The sequence below is a fragment of the Leucoraja erinacea genome, chromosome 19, assembly GCF_028641065.1.
Source record: "Leucoraja erinacea ecotype New England chromosome 19, Leri_hhj_1, whole genome shotgun sequence".
NCBI classification, from domain to species: Eukaryota; Metazoa; Chordata; class Chondrichthyes; order Rajiformes; family Rajidae; genus Leucoraja; species Leucoraja erinaceus.
Window position 1 is genome coordinate 2,468,312 of NC_073395.1, and position 13,070 is coordinate 2,481,381.

The following is a 13,070-nucleotide window of genomic DNA, read 5'->3' on the forward strand; positions in this document are numbered from 1 at the left end:
GAACAATTCCTGGATTAGCTGCAGGGAGAGGAGGTTGGACAGACTTGAATTGTTTTCTTTGGAACACAGGAGGTTGAGAGGAGACCCGATAGAAGCATGTAAAATAATGAGAGGCATAGATAGGGTAGACAAGGAGCACCTTTTTTCCCCAGGATGGAAATATTACATACTGGAGGACATAGCTTTAAGGTGAGAGGGGCAAAGTTTAAAGGAGGTGTGCGGGGCAAGTTTGTTTTACACAGAGGGTGGTGGGTGCCTGGTACGCGCTGCCAGGGGTGGTGGTGGAGGCAGATACGATAGTGGTGTTTAAGAGGCTTTTAGACGGGAACATGGATATGCAGGGAATGGAGGGATATGGATCACGTGCAGGCAGGGAGAGTTGGTCTTGGCATCATGTTCAGCACGGACATTGTGGGCCGAAGGGCCTGTCCTGTGCTGTAAGTTTGTCGGCACCAAATACCTGGTGACTCTTTGCGTACTTTTATTGGGTTGTTTTTGTACGCAAAAACCACCAGCTTCAGGAACATTTTCTTCCCAGCTGTTATCAGGAAACAGAACCATCCTACCACAACCAGAGAGAGCAGTGCTGAACTACTATCTACCTCATTGGTGACCCTTGGACTATCCTTGATCAGACTTTGCTGGCTTTACCTTGCACTAAACGTTATTCCCTTATGCATCTGTACACTGTAGATGATTGTAATCCTAGAAACATAGAAAATAGTTGCAGGAGGAGGCCATTCGGCCCTTCGAGTCAGCACCGCCATTCATTGTGATCATGGCTGATCATCCACAATCAGTAACCCGTGCCTGCCTTCTCCCCATATCCTTTGATTCTGCTAGCCCCTAGAGCTCTATCTAACTCTTTTAAATTCATCCAGTGATTTGGCCTCCACTGCCTTCTGTGGCAGAGAATTCCACAAATTAGAACTCTCTGGGTGAAAACGTTTTTTCTCATCTCAGTTTTCAATGGCCTCCCCTTTATTGTTAGACTGTGGTCCCTGGTTCTGGACTCGCCCAACATTGGGAACATTTTTCCTACATCTAGCTTGTCCATCCTTTTACAATTTTATACATTTCTGTAAGATCTCCTCTCATCCTTCTAAATTCATGTTAATACAAGTCCAGTCTTTCCAATCTTTCCTCATATGACAGTCCCGCCATCCCAGGGATTAAACCTTGTGAACCTATGCTGCACTGCCTCAATAGCAAGGATGTCCTTCCTCAAATTAGGAGACCAAAACTGCACACAATACTCCAGATGTGGTCTCACTAGGGCCCTGTACAACTGCAGAAGGACCTCTTTACTCCTATACTCAAATCCTCTCATTATGAAGGCCAACATGCCATTAGCTTTCTTCACTGCCTGCTGTACCTGCATGTTTACTTTCAGTGACTGGTGTACAAGGACACCCAGGTCTCGTTGCATTTCCCTTCTTCCTAATCTGACACCATTGAGGTAATAATCTGCCTTCTTGTTCTTGCCACCAAAGTGGATAACCTCACATTTATCTACATTGTACTGCATCTGCCCACTCACTCAACCTGTCCAAGTCACCCTGCAACCTCCTAGCATCCCCTTCGCAGTTCACACTGCCACCCAGCTTTGTGTCATCTGCAAATTTGCTAGTGTTACTTTTAATCCCATCATCTAAATCATGAATATATATTGTAAATAGTTGTGGCTGCAGCACCGAGCCTTGCGGCACTCCACTCGCCACTGCCTGCCATTCTGACAGGGACCCGTTTATTCTTACTCTTTGATTTCTGTTTGATAACCAATTCTCTATCCATGTCAATACCCTACCCCCAATACCATGTGCTCTGATTTTGCACACTAATCTCCTGTATGGGACCTTATCAAAGGCTTTCTGAAAGTCTAGATACACTACATCCACTGGCTCTCCTTCATCCATTTTACTAGTCACATCCTCAAAAAATTCCAGAAGATTAGTCAAGCAGGATTTCCCCTTCATAAATCCATGCTGACTTGGACCGATCTTTTTACTGCTATCCAAATGCGCCATTATTACTTCTTTAATAATTGACTCCAGCATCTTCCCCACCACCGATGTCAGGCTAACTGGTCTATAATTCCCCGTTTTCTCTCTTGCTCCTTTCTTGACAATCATGTATTGTCTTTCTGCTGACTGGTTAGCATGCAACAAAAAGCTTTTCACTGTACCTCTGTACCTACGTGACAACAAACTGAACTGAACAAAGAATATCAGGATACACAGGCACATCTGGCAATAACGTATCGTTGAATCATTGAACATGTTCAATGCAGAACAAACTAAATATCGAAACTAAATGACAAATAAAATTGACTTGGAGTTTCATCAGACTGTGGGCGTGGAATTCTCTGGGGAGAATCTGTGGAATTCTCTGCCACAGAAGGCAATGGAGGCCAAATCACTGGATGTTTTCAACAGAGTTAAGGGCCCGTCCCATTTGAGCGTCACGCAGATGGCGCCTGAAGATTTTGTACGTTCCAAAATCCTGGGGCGCCGTGCGCGACTGCGCATCACGGTCTACGTCACCACGCACCTTGCACGCGTAATGCGCACCATGCACGCATCATGTGCGCGGCACGACGTGCGTGCATGCATCGTGACACGTATATGGGGCGTAAATTACCCGCAAATTACGCCCAAGTGGGACAGGCCCTTTAGATATAGCTCCAAGGGGTAACGGAATCAAGGTGATAGGAGGAGAAAGCAGGAACGGGGAACTGTGATTTTGGATGATTAGACGTGATGATCATATTGAATGGCAGTGCTGGCTCAAAGGGCCGAATGGCCTACCCCGTGTTTCTATGAGTTACAGCAAGGCCGGTTAGAGACTTTGCGGTTGCTGAAGTGTTGGGGCTGAGTTGTCGGAGTGGTGTGTATCTGGGCAGACACGCTCCACTGAAGCCCTGTGTGGAGCTGACGCGATGAGATCACACAGAGGTCGGCTTCTGAACATCACACAACAAACACGGCCTTGCTTAGATCCCTCTGGGAATTCATGAAATTGGACTGGATGTGGTTATAGAACCACCTCGGCTTCTTAAAAACAGCTTGAAACGATCTGTGTCAGCCTCTAATGAACAATCCGGGGCGAGAAGAGAGTGGATATCTGTGTGTTAGGATCAGTAGTAGCTGGCAGATACAGTAAGCTACAGAGAGTGCACACAGCATTGAATGGAAGCTCATTTAGCCTGCAGTAGATAGAGATGCGGACATCTCAGGAAGCACTGACACACAGCAGGTATCTGTCTCAGTAATGCAGATGAACAGATAAGTCCCGAACTAGATTGTGTAGGAAGGAACTGCAGATGCTGGTTTAAACCGAAGATAGACTCAAAAAGCTGGAGTAACTCAGGGTGAAGGGACAGGCAGCATCTCTGGGGAAAAGGAATTGGTACGTTTCGGTCAATCCTGAACAAGGATCAAAGTGTTGGAGGAACTCAGTGGGTCAGGGCAGCATCTTTGGATCTTATAGAAACTTACAAAATTCTTAAGGGGTTGGACAGGCTAGATGCAGGAAGATTGTTCCCGATGTTGGGGAAGTCCAGAACAAGGGGTCACAGTTTAAGGATAAGAGGGAAGTCTTTTAGGACCGAGATGAGAAAAACATTTTTCACATAGAGAGTGGTGAATTTGTGGAATTCTCTGCCACAGAAGGTAGTTGAGGCCACACAGTTCATTGGCTATATTTAAGAGGGAGTTAGATGTGACCCTTGTGGCTAAAGGGATCAGGGGGTATGGAGAGAAGGCAGGTACAGGATACTGAGTTGGATGATCAGCCACGATCATATTGAATGGCGGTGCAGGCTTGAAGGGCCGAATGGCCTCTACTCCTGCACCTATTTTCTATGTTTCTTTCTTAGTTTAGTTTAGAGATACAGCACGGAAACAGGCCCTTCGGCCCACCGAGTCCGCGCCGACCAGCGATCCCCGCACATTAACACTATAGCCCAAGCAATACAAGTAAACAATCAACACTTCATGTTGGCAAGACCACCAGCAAAATCAGGGTCCAGTCTCACCCTGGTCACTCCCTCTTTTCCCCTCTCCCTTCAGACAAGAGGAACAGAAGTGTGAAAACGCACACCTCCAGATTCAGGGACACTGTTTCCTCCCAGCTGCTATCAGGCAACTGAACCACCCCGTCACAAAGATAGACACAAAATGCTGGAGTAACTCAGCGGGACAGGCAACATCTCTGGAGAGAAGGAATGGGTGACGTTTCGGGTCGAGAACTAAACGTTAGTCCCTGTATCCTGTATCTGTACACTGTGGACGGCTCGATTGTAATCATGTATAGTCTTTCCACTGACTGGATAACACGTAACAAAAGATTTTCATGGTACACGTGTCAATAAACTGAAGTAAAAGAAAGTAAATTAGAATATTGGAATTTTGTGCTGGTTAGTACTGGAGAATGGAATACTGCCCATCAAACGCAATCAGTCTCGGCAATCAGCACCCTCTGGTTCTCTCAAGATGCAAAGCTTACACTGAGTGCTGTCTCAGCTTTCTGTAACTTCAAGTAGCCCCTTGTATTCCCCCTCTCTCTCTCCCTCTCCCTCTCTCCGTCCCTCTCCCTCTCGTTGTACTAGTTTCACTGTCGTTCTGCTGAGTTTCACCGTTTGTATCACTCCTTATCATGCTCCCCACAACCAACAATGGACCATTGTGGGCTCTGCTCGATCATCGTTGCCGGCTTTGATCTGCCCTTTGGCGTATCTTTCATTCATTTGTTCGATGTACCTTTTCATAATCTCTTGTTTCCCTTTCCCCTGACTCTCAGGTTGAAGGCGGCTCTTGAGCCGAAACGTCACCCATTCCTTTTCTCCAGTGAAGCTGCCTGACCTGCTTTTTGTATCTATTTTTAAAAGGCCAACTCTACTGGATCAGTGACCTATCTGCCCCTCTTTATGCCACGATACCGGGTCTATGACATTGCACCACCTAAATGAACCGCTGAGCATAACACTTAAGTGGACAAGGCACAAAGTGCTGGAGTAACTTAGCGGGCCAGGCAGCATTTCTGGTGATGTTTCGGGTCTGAACCCTTCAACACAGAGACAGTAGCAATGCTCAGTTTAGCATCCAGTGCTCCAGCTAACACTCTCTGATCTCTCTAGAATTTAGAAGATTGAGAGGGGATCTTATAGAAACTTCACAAAATTCTTAAGGGGTTGGACAGGCTAGATGCAGGAAGATTGTTCCCGATGTGAGGGAAGTCCAGGACAAGGGGTCACCATTAAGGATAAAGAGCCTTTAAAACCGAGATGAATAAGAATTTTTTTCACGCAGAGAGTGGTGATCTCTGGAACTCAGTCTGCCGTAGAGGGTGCCTTCATTGGCTATATTTAAGAGGGAGTTAGATGTGGCCCTTGTGGCTAAAGGGATCAGGGGGTATGGAGAGAAGGCAGGTACCATATGAACTGGATGATCAGCCAATCATATTGAATGGCGGTGCAGGCTCGAAGGGGCTACCCTCTGCACCTAATTTCTAGTTTCTAGAGATCCTTGGCAAGTTCCACGCGGCATCTTCAGCTAACACAGGCACCTGCGACTCTATCACACAGTGGGTATCCCAGGTTCATGGAGCTGTCTCTACTCTTGAACGATGCATGTTTTACACTCCCATCCATTGCCAACCAAAGCTCGTTTGCCCCACCAGTAAAAGACAACCCAGTTCCACCACCGATTTACCGGCAACTGGTGGGCCGGCACTTCCTTTAATCCGGACGGAATTACGAGAGTTTGCTTGAACTCCCCGACAATGTGGTCCCCCAGGCCGATCTCGACCTCATCGGGACTTCCACGGACGATCGGCGGGTGGAATCTGCCCCCTGTGGCCGGGGATCTGGAACTCCGGCCCGGCCAGATCCGGCAGATCCGTTCCCGTGGCCGACCTTGTGGGCCGGTATCTCGGACACTCGCTCTGCGGGGAACGTTCCGGTAACATTGGACTCCTCTCGGAGGCCCGGACCTCTCTTTAAGAATAAGGGGTAGGGCATTTAGAACGGAGACGAGGAAACACTTTTTCTCACAGAGCGTGGTGAGTCTGTGGAATTCTCTGCCTCAGAGGGCGGTGGAGGCAGGTTCTCTGGATACTTTCAAGGGAGAGCTAGATAGAGCTCTTAAAAATAGCGGAGTCAGGGGATATGGGGAGAAGGCAGGAAAAGGGTACTGATTGGGGATGATCAGCCATGATCACATTGAATGGCGGTGCTGGCTCGAAGGGCCGAATGGCCTCTACTCCTGCACCTATTGTCTATTGTCTAGAACACGGATAATCCAGAAAGGCTCTGGAACCAAGGGTACTAGAAACTCAGTGATGGAGCTGGGCTTTGACAGGGGCGGTGAAGGTGTACCTGTACAGGTAAAATCTGACATACCTGAGGGTGTAGTGGTGGATATACAGCAATGACCACATGTTCACCAAGGAACCTGCTCCTGAGGAATAGTCATTGAGTGATCCCTTTAAGAAGAATATGAAATGTGGACACAAAGAACTGCAGATGCTGGTTTATGTATATTTGTAAAAAAAACGCAAAGTGCTGGAGTAACTCAGCAGGTCAGGCAGCATCTCCGGAGAACATGGAGTGAGAATGTGCCATGTGGTGTTGAGAGGCTGGGCCACACAATGATTGGTCTCTGTATATGAAGGAAGGAACTGCAGGTGCAGGTTTACACCGGAGATAGATACAACATGCTGGAGTAACTCAGCGGGACAGGCAGCATCTCTGGAAGAAGGAATGGGTGACGTTTCTGGTCGAGACCCTTCTTCAGACGTCTGGTGTGGCTGGAGTGGCCGGGCTGCCTGTCTGTGTGTGTGTGTGTGTCGTGCGTGCGTGCGTGTGTGCGTGCGTGTGTGTGTGTGTGTGTCTGTGTGTGCGTGTGTGTGTCGGTGTCGGTTCTGGCAAAGATCGCCCTGGTCACGTGCGGCTGTGGGCTGTCACCTTGTTGGACCCACTGCCTTTGGAAGAAGTAAAATAGAAAATAAAAACACTATTGGAAGATAAATCCCTTGCCCCAAAGAATCGTTCACAGAGACAGCGTAAACAAAACAAACTGCGCTTGTCCTTGGCAGGATGAAACAGAAGCTCCTTATTTGAGAGTTGCCGAGTTGTGGCTGCTCTCTGCGGGATGGTGTGTGTGTGTGATGCAGGTGATGGTCCTTCCTGCCTTGGCCAGCGCCGGCCAGATGTTCCACAGCCCGCTGCACATCTGCGCTGGGCTTCGCTTGCGCCTCTTGCTGCTGCACCTCTGCTCGTCACTGGCCTCCCGTCGCATTGACCCACGCAGGGAAGTGTTGCAGCTGGAAGAGGGGGAAGCCCCAGGTGGTGATGGCCAGCATTACAGCCGCCACCCCAATCACGTTCACACCAAAGCCAGCCTTCACCTGCAACACAGGAGGGGCAGGTCACGGGACACGGAACATGCAACGTGGAACATGTAACACGCATCACGGAACACGCATCACACAGAACACGCAACATGGAACACGCATCACAGAACACGCAACATGGAACACGCATCATGGAACGTGCACACAGAACACAGAACATGCAACATGGAACATGGAACATCACATGGAACACACATCACGGAACACGCAACATGGAACATGGAACACACATCACAGAACACGCAACGTGGAACACGCATCACGGAACACGCATCCACAGAACACGCAACGTGGAACATGGAACATGCATCACGGAATACGCATCACAGAACACGCAACATGGAACATGGAACACATGCAACATGGAACGCGCATCACGGAACACGCAACGTGGAACATGGAACACGCAACATGGGACGTGGGACACGCAACATGGAGCACGCATCATGGAACGGAACGCACAGTGTGGAACATGGGACGGAACACACAATGTGGAACACGGAACATGGAACACACAAGATGGAACACACAACGTGGAACATGCTACATGGAATCTTGAACACGGAACATGGGACATGGGACACAGAATTGTGGACGCAGCCCAGACCATCACACAAACCAACCTCCCTTTCCTTCCAGTCTGAAGACGGGTCTCGACCCAAAACATCACCTATTCCCTTTCTCCAGAGAAGCTGTCTGACCCTTGAACTACTCCAGCATTTTGTGTCGATCGCCCTTCCATTGACTCCATCTACACCTCACGCTGCCTTGGCAAGGCCAGCAGCATCATCAAGGACCAGTCTCACCCCGGCCACTCCCTCTTCTACCATCTCCCATCAGGCAAAAGGTACAGAAGTGTGAAAACGTACACCTCCAGATTCAGGGACAGTTTCTTCCCGGCTGTTATCAGGCAACTGAACCATCCTAACACAACCAGAGAGCGGTCCTGAACTACTATCTACCTCATTGGTGACCCTCGGACTATCCTTGATCGGACTTTGTTGGCTTTACCTTGCGCTAAACGTGATTCCCTTATCATGTATCTGTACACTGTAAACGGCTCGATTGTAATCACGTATTGTCTTTCGCTGACTGGTTAGCGTGCAACAAAAAGCTTTTCACTGTACCTCGGTACATGTGACAATAAACTGAACTGAACACGGAATATGGCACACGGATATGGAAGATGGAACACGGAACAGAACACGGAACGTGGAACACGGAATGTGGAACACGGAATGTGGAACACGGATGTGGAACATGGAACACGGAACAGAACACAGACATTGGGTGACCTTTGGCCATGGCGGTGCCTTACCATGTCCTGTATCTGGCAGTGCCCATAGCTGAAGACGATGGCATTTGGTGGGTTTCCAACGGGTAGCATCACTGCGAATGACACACACATCGTGGCTGGTATCAGGGTGTACAGCGGGTTTATCTGCAGCGTCTCGGACTAGGAGAGAAACAGAAAGCGGGGGGGTGGGGGGGGTCTTGAGTGTTAAAGCAGTAACTCACAGTCCATGTACAGAGCCAAAGAGTCACACAGCACGGAAACAGGCCATTCGGCCCAACTGGCCCATGCCAACCAAGATGCCCATCTAATACAGTCCCATTAGTGCAGCACGGTAGCGCAGCGGTAGAGTTGCTGCCTCACAGCGCCAGAGACCTGGGTTCCATCCTGGCTACGGGTGCTGTCTGTACGGTGTTTATATGTTCTCCCCGTGCCCTGCGTGGGTTTTCCCCGGGATCTCCAGTTTCCTCCAAGACATGCAGGTTTGTAGGTTAATTGTGTTCTGTAAATTGTCCCTAGCATGTGGGATAGAACTCGTGTCCAAGTGATCGTTGGTCAGTGCGGACTTGATGGGCCCTCGGAACTGTTTCTATGCTGTATCTCTAATGTAAACAAAATACCTTTGCCCATACCCCTCATATCTGTCCTATCCATGTACTTGCCCCACAAAATAGCAACACACTGAAACTCAACTAATTTAGATGTAAATTTTGCTGTTTAGTTCAGTTTAGTTTAGTTGACGAGTTTAGTTTAGAGACAATAAACAATAGGTGCAGGAGTAGGCCATTCGGCCCTTCTAGCCAGCACCGCCATTCAATGTGATCATGGCCTGCCTTCTCCCCATATCCCCTGACTCCGTTATCTTTAAGAGCCCTGTCTAGCTCTTTCTTGAAATCATCCAGAGAACCTGCCTCCACCGCCCACTGAGGCAGAGAATTCCACAGACTCACCACTCTCTATGAGAAAAAGTGTTTCCTCGTCTCCGTTCTAAATGGCTTACTCCTTATTCTTAAACTGTGGCCCTTGGTTCTGGACTCCCCCAACATCGGGAACATGTTTCCAGCCTCTAGCGTGTCCAAGTTTAGTTGAGTTTAGGGTGGAAACAGGACTTTGGTAATAACATTGGGGAGGTTTTGAGGAGGTTTCACAGAAACGTGTTCTGGGCTGCGGGTAGAGGCGTGCACACGTGTGTGAGTGCGTGTTACAGAGGGCAGGCGGGGCTCACCAGGGTGGAGAGGATGGGCAGGAAGACGGTGATGGTGGCAGGGTTACTGGCAAACTCGGTGACCACAGACACCAGCAGGCAGGCGATGAGTGTGACTGCCCAGGGCGGCAGGTTGCTCATCGGCTCCATCTGACGGCCGATCCAGTCCGACAGACCAGACACCTGCGGAGAGAATGATAAAGAGTTGTATGTGTGTACGACAGATAGCGCTGCCGGTGGTACAGATCGTGGAAACAACACCATGCTCACTAGGTATGTCAGAGGCCTGTTCTAAGCTAACGATATTTCAAAGACGTTTCCTCAACTATGGCCAAATAACAGCGAAAAAATTAATACTTAAATTTTGGAAATAGACAACAGTCCCTACAGTGAAGATGTGGATTACAGATATTTCCGACACACAACATTTGGAAAACATGAGTATAGAAGCTGGGATGTAATGTTAAAATTGTACAAGGCATTGGTGAGGCCAATTCTGGAGTATGGTGTACAATTTTGGTCGCCCAATTATAGGAAGGATGTCAACAAAATAGAGAGAGTACAGAGGAGATTTATTAGAATGTTGCCTGGGTTTCAACAACTAAGTTACAGAGATAGGTTGAATAAGTTAGGTCTTTATTCTCTGGAGCGCAGAAGGTTAAGGGGGGATTTGATAGAGGTCTTTAAAATGATGAGAGGGATAGACAGAGTTGATGTGGACAAGCTTTTCCCTTTGAGAATAGGGAAGATTCAAACGAGAGGGCATGACTTCAGAATGAAGGGACAGAAGTTTAGGGGTAATATGAGGGGGAACTTCTTTACTCAGAGAGTGGTAGCGGTGTGGAATGAGCTTCCAGTGGAAGTGGTGGAGGCAGGTTCATTGGCATCATTTAAAAATAAATTGGATAGGCATATGGATGAGAAGGGAATGGAGGGTTATGGTATGAGTGCAGGCAGGTGGGACTAAGGGAAAAAAAAAGTGTTCGGTACGGACTTGTAGGGCCGAGATGGCCTGTTTCCGTGCTGTAATTGTTATATGGTTATATGGTTATTAGGCTTGTCTTGGCGGGAAAAACCAGATCAATTATCTTAAGACATGGACACTCTTTACTGAATTTTTACAACAATAGTAGGGTGTAACACAAATTTAAATTTAAATCCGATGCCATGTTGGGTTTTTCTTATTCCTGTTTTGGTAGTTTAGGGGACCTTTCCTTGTTCTCCTCCACTCTATCCTTTCACCTTTTCGTTTCTTTCCTTTCTTTCATTTTTATGATTTAGGTTATAAGGTTAAAAATGAAGCTGTACAATAATTGTATAATTCTAGATGCCGAATGTTTTATCTTTGTACAATTGCTTCGAATAAAATTAAAAAATTTAAAAAATTAAAAAATTAAAAGTTAATTTTTTTGAATTAAAAAAATGAAAAAACATTAAAAATAAAATGTAAAAATTAAAAATGATTTTAAAAATCACTTAAACATTTTTTTTTTTAAATTAAAAAAAAAATTAAAATAATTTAAAAAAATCAATTAAACATTTTTTTTTACATTAAAAAAAAATTAAAATAATTTAAAAAAATCAAAAACCAATCCCATGTAATGCTACAAAACTCCAACACGTTGATCCATGTCTTGCCTCCATCTACACCTCACGCTGCCTCGGCAAGTCCAGCAGCATCATCATGGACCAGTCTCACCCTGGTCACTCCCTCCCCCTTCTCCCCTCTCCCATTGGGGCAAGTGTGAAAACGAACGCACACCTCCAGATTCAGGGACAGTTTCATCCCAGCTGTTATCAGGCAACTGAACCCATCCCATCAACAACTAGAGAGCGGTCAAAAGTGCTGGAGAAGTGCAGGCGTGCGACGTCGGGTGCAAAGTCCGGCGCCCCGTCCAACTCACGAACCGATGATCGGCCGTAAGGTGGTGGTGGTGTCGGCGGTAAGCGAAGGTCTGAAGGTCGGACAGCTGGCCGGGTTGCCGACTGACCGACGGGGCCACGGGCGAGGCACTGGTGCTGCTGCTGCACTCCACGGGCTGCACTACGTCGGGACGGGTGAGGCGGGGGTGGACGCTTCGCTCTGACCCTCCAGTCCCCTCGACCCGAGTAGTAGCGGTCAAATACGGGACAAGGGCGGTCCCATACGGGACAAACCGATTTAGCCCAAAATACGGGATGTCCCGGCTAATATGGGACAGTTGGCAACACTACCCTGTACATAGTACCCAGTGCTGGTCTATATTGACCAGGTTTGACCAGTAGCCGGGTCTGTGCTTTACCTTGCAGCCTGCAGCTAGAGCATAGCCACCTCCCACCAGGATGACTATCTCCCAGGGCATGTGTTTCTGAAAGTCTTTCCAGTTGATCAGCGGTGCCAGGGGATTGGAGTCTTTGGGCTTCTTCTGGTCCCTTGCACTTTCCTCATCTGCACAAGAGAAACGGGTTAGTGGCGCGTGGGGAGGGAGGGGCCGCAGACACCGAACATAGACACAGAAAGCTGGAGCAACTCAGCGGGACAGGCAGCATTTAGGTTACACAGAAAAGCTGGAGAAACTCAGCGGGTGCAGCAGCATCTATGGAGCGAAGGAAATAGGCAACGTTTCGGGCCGAAACCCTTCTTCAGACTGATCGGGGGTGGGGGTAGGTGGGGACAAGAAAGGGAAAAGGAGGAGTAGCCAGAAGGCTGGAGGGTGGGAGGAGACAGCAGGGGAGCTGAGGAAGGGGAGGAGACAGCAAGGACTAACAAAATTGGGAGAATTCGATGTTCATGCCCCCAGGATGCAGACTCCCCAAACGGAATATGAGGTGCTGTTCCTCCAATTTCCGGTGCTGCTCGCTGTGGCCATGGAGGAGACCCAGGACAGAGAGGTCGGAGGCCGAGTGGGAGGGGGAGTTGAAGTGCTGAGCCACCAGGAGGTCAGCTTGGTTATTGCGGACCGAGGGGAGGTGTTCGGCGAAACGATCGCCCAACCTCCGCTTGGTCTCACCGATATAGATCTGCTGACATCTAGAGCAGCGGACGCAATAGATGAGGTTGGAAGAGATGCAGGTAAACCTCTGTCGCACCTGGAACGATTGCTTGGGTCCTTGAAAGGAGTCGAGGGGGGAGGTAAAGGGACAAGTGTTGCATCTCCTGCGGTTGCAAGGGAAAGTGCC

The 13,070-nt window shown here is 48.3% G+C and overlaps 1 protein-coding gene across 1 annotated transcript in view; it reads right to left on the minus strand.

Moving 5' to 3' along the window:
• Positions 1-6,869: 6,869 nt before the first annotated feature.
• Positions 6,870-13,070, minus strand: part of LOC129706082 (solute carrier family 13 member 4-like) — a 44,833-nt gene continuing 38,632 nt past the window's right edge. The window contains exons 12-15 of the mRNA XM_055650052.1: positions 12,194-12,339; positions 9,933-10,094; positions 8,732-8,869; positions 6,870-7,407 (exon numbers count right to left, since the gene is read on the minus strand). Coding sequence (XP_055506027.1) covers positions 7,279-7,407; positions 8,732-8,869; positions 9,933-10,094; positions 12,194-12,339 — 575 coding nt within the window. The 3' untranslated portion in view covers positions 6,870-7,278. The remainder of the gene's footprint in view (positions 7,408-8,731; positions 8,870-9,932; positions 10,095-12,193; positions 12,340-13,070) is intronic.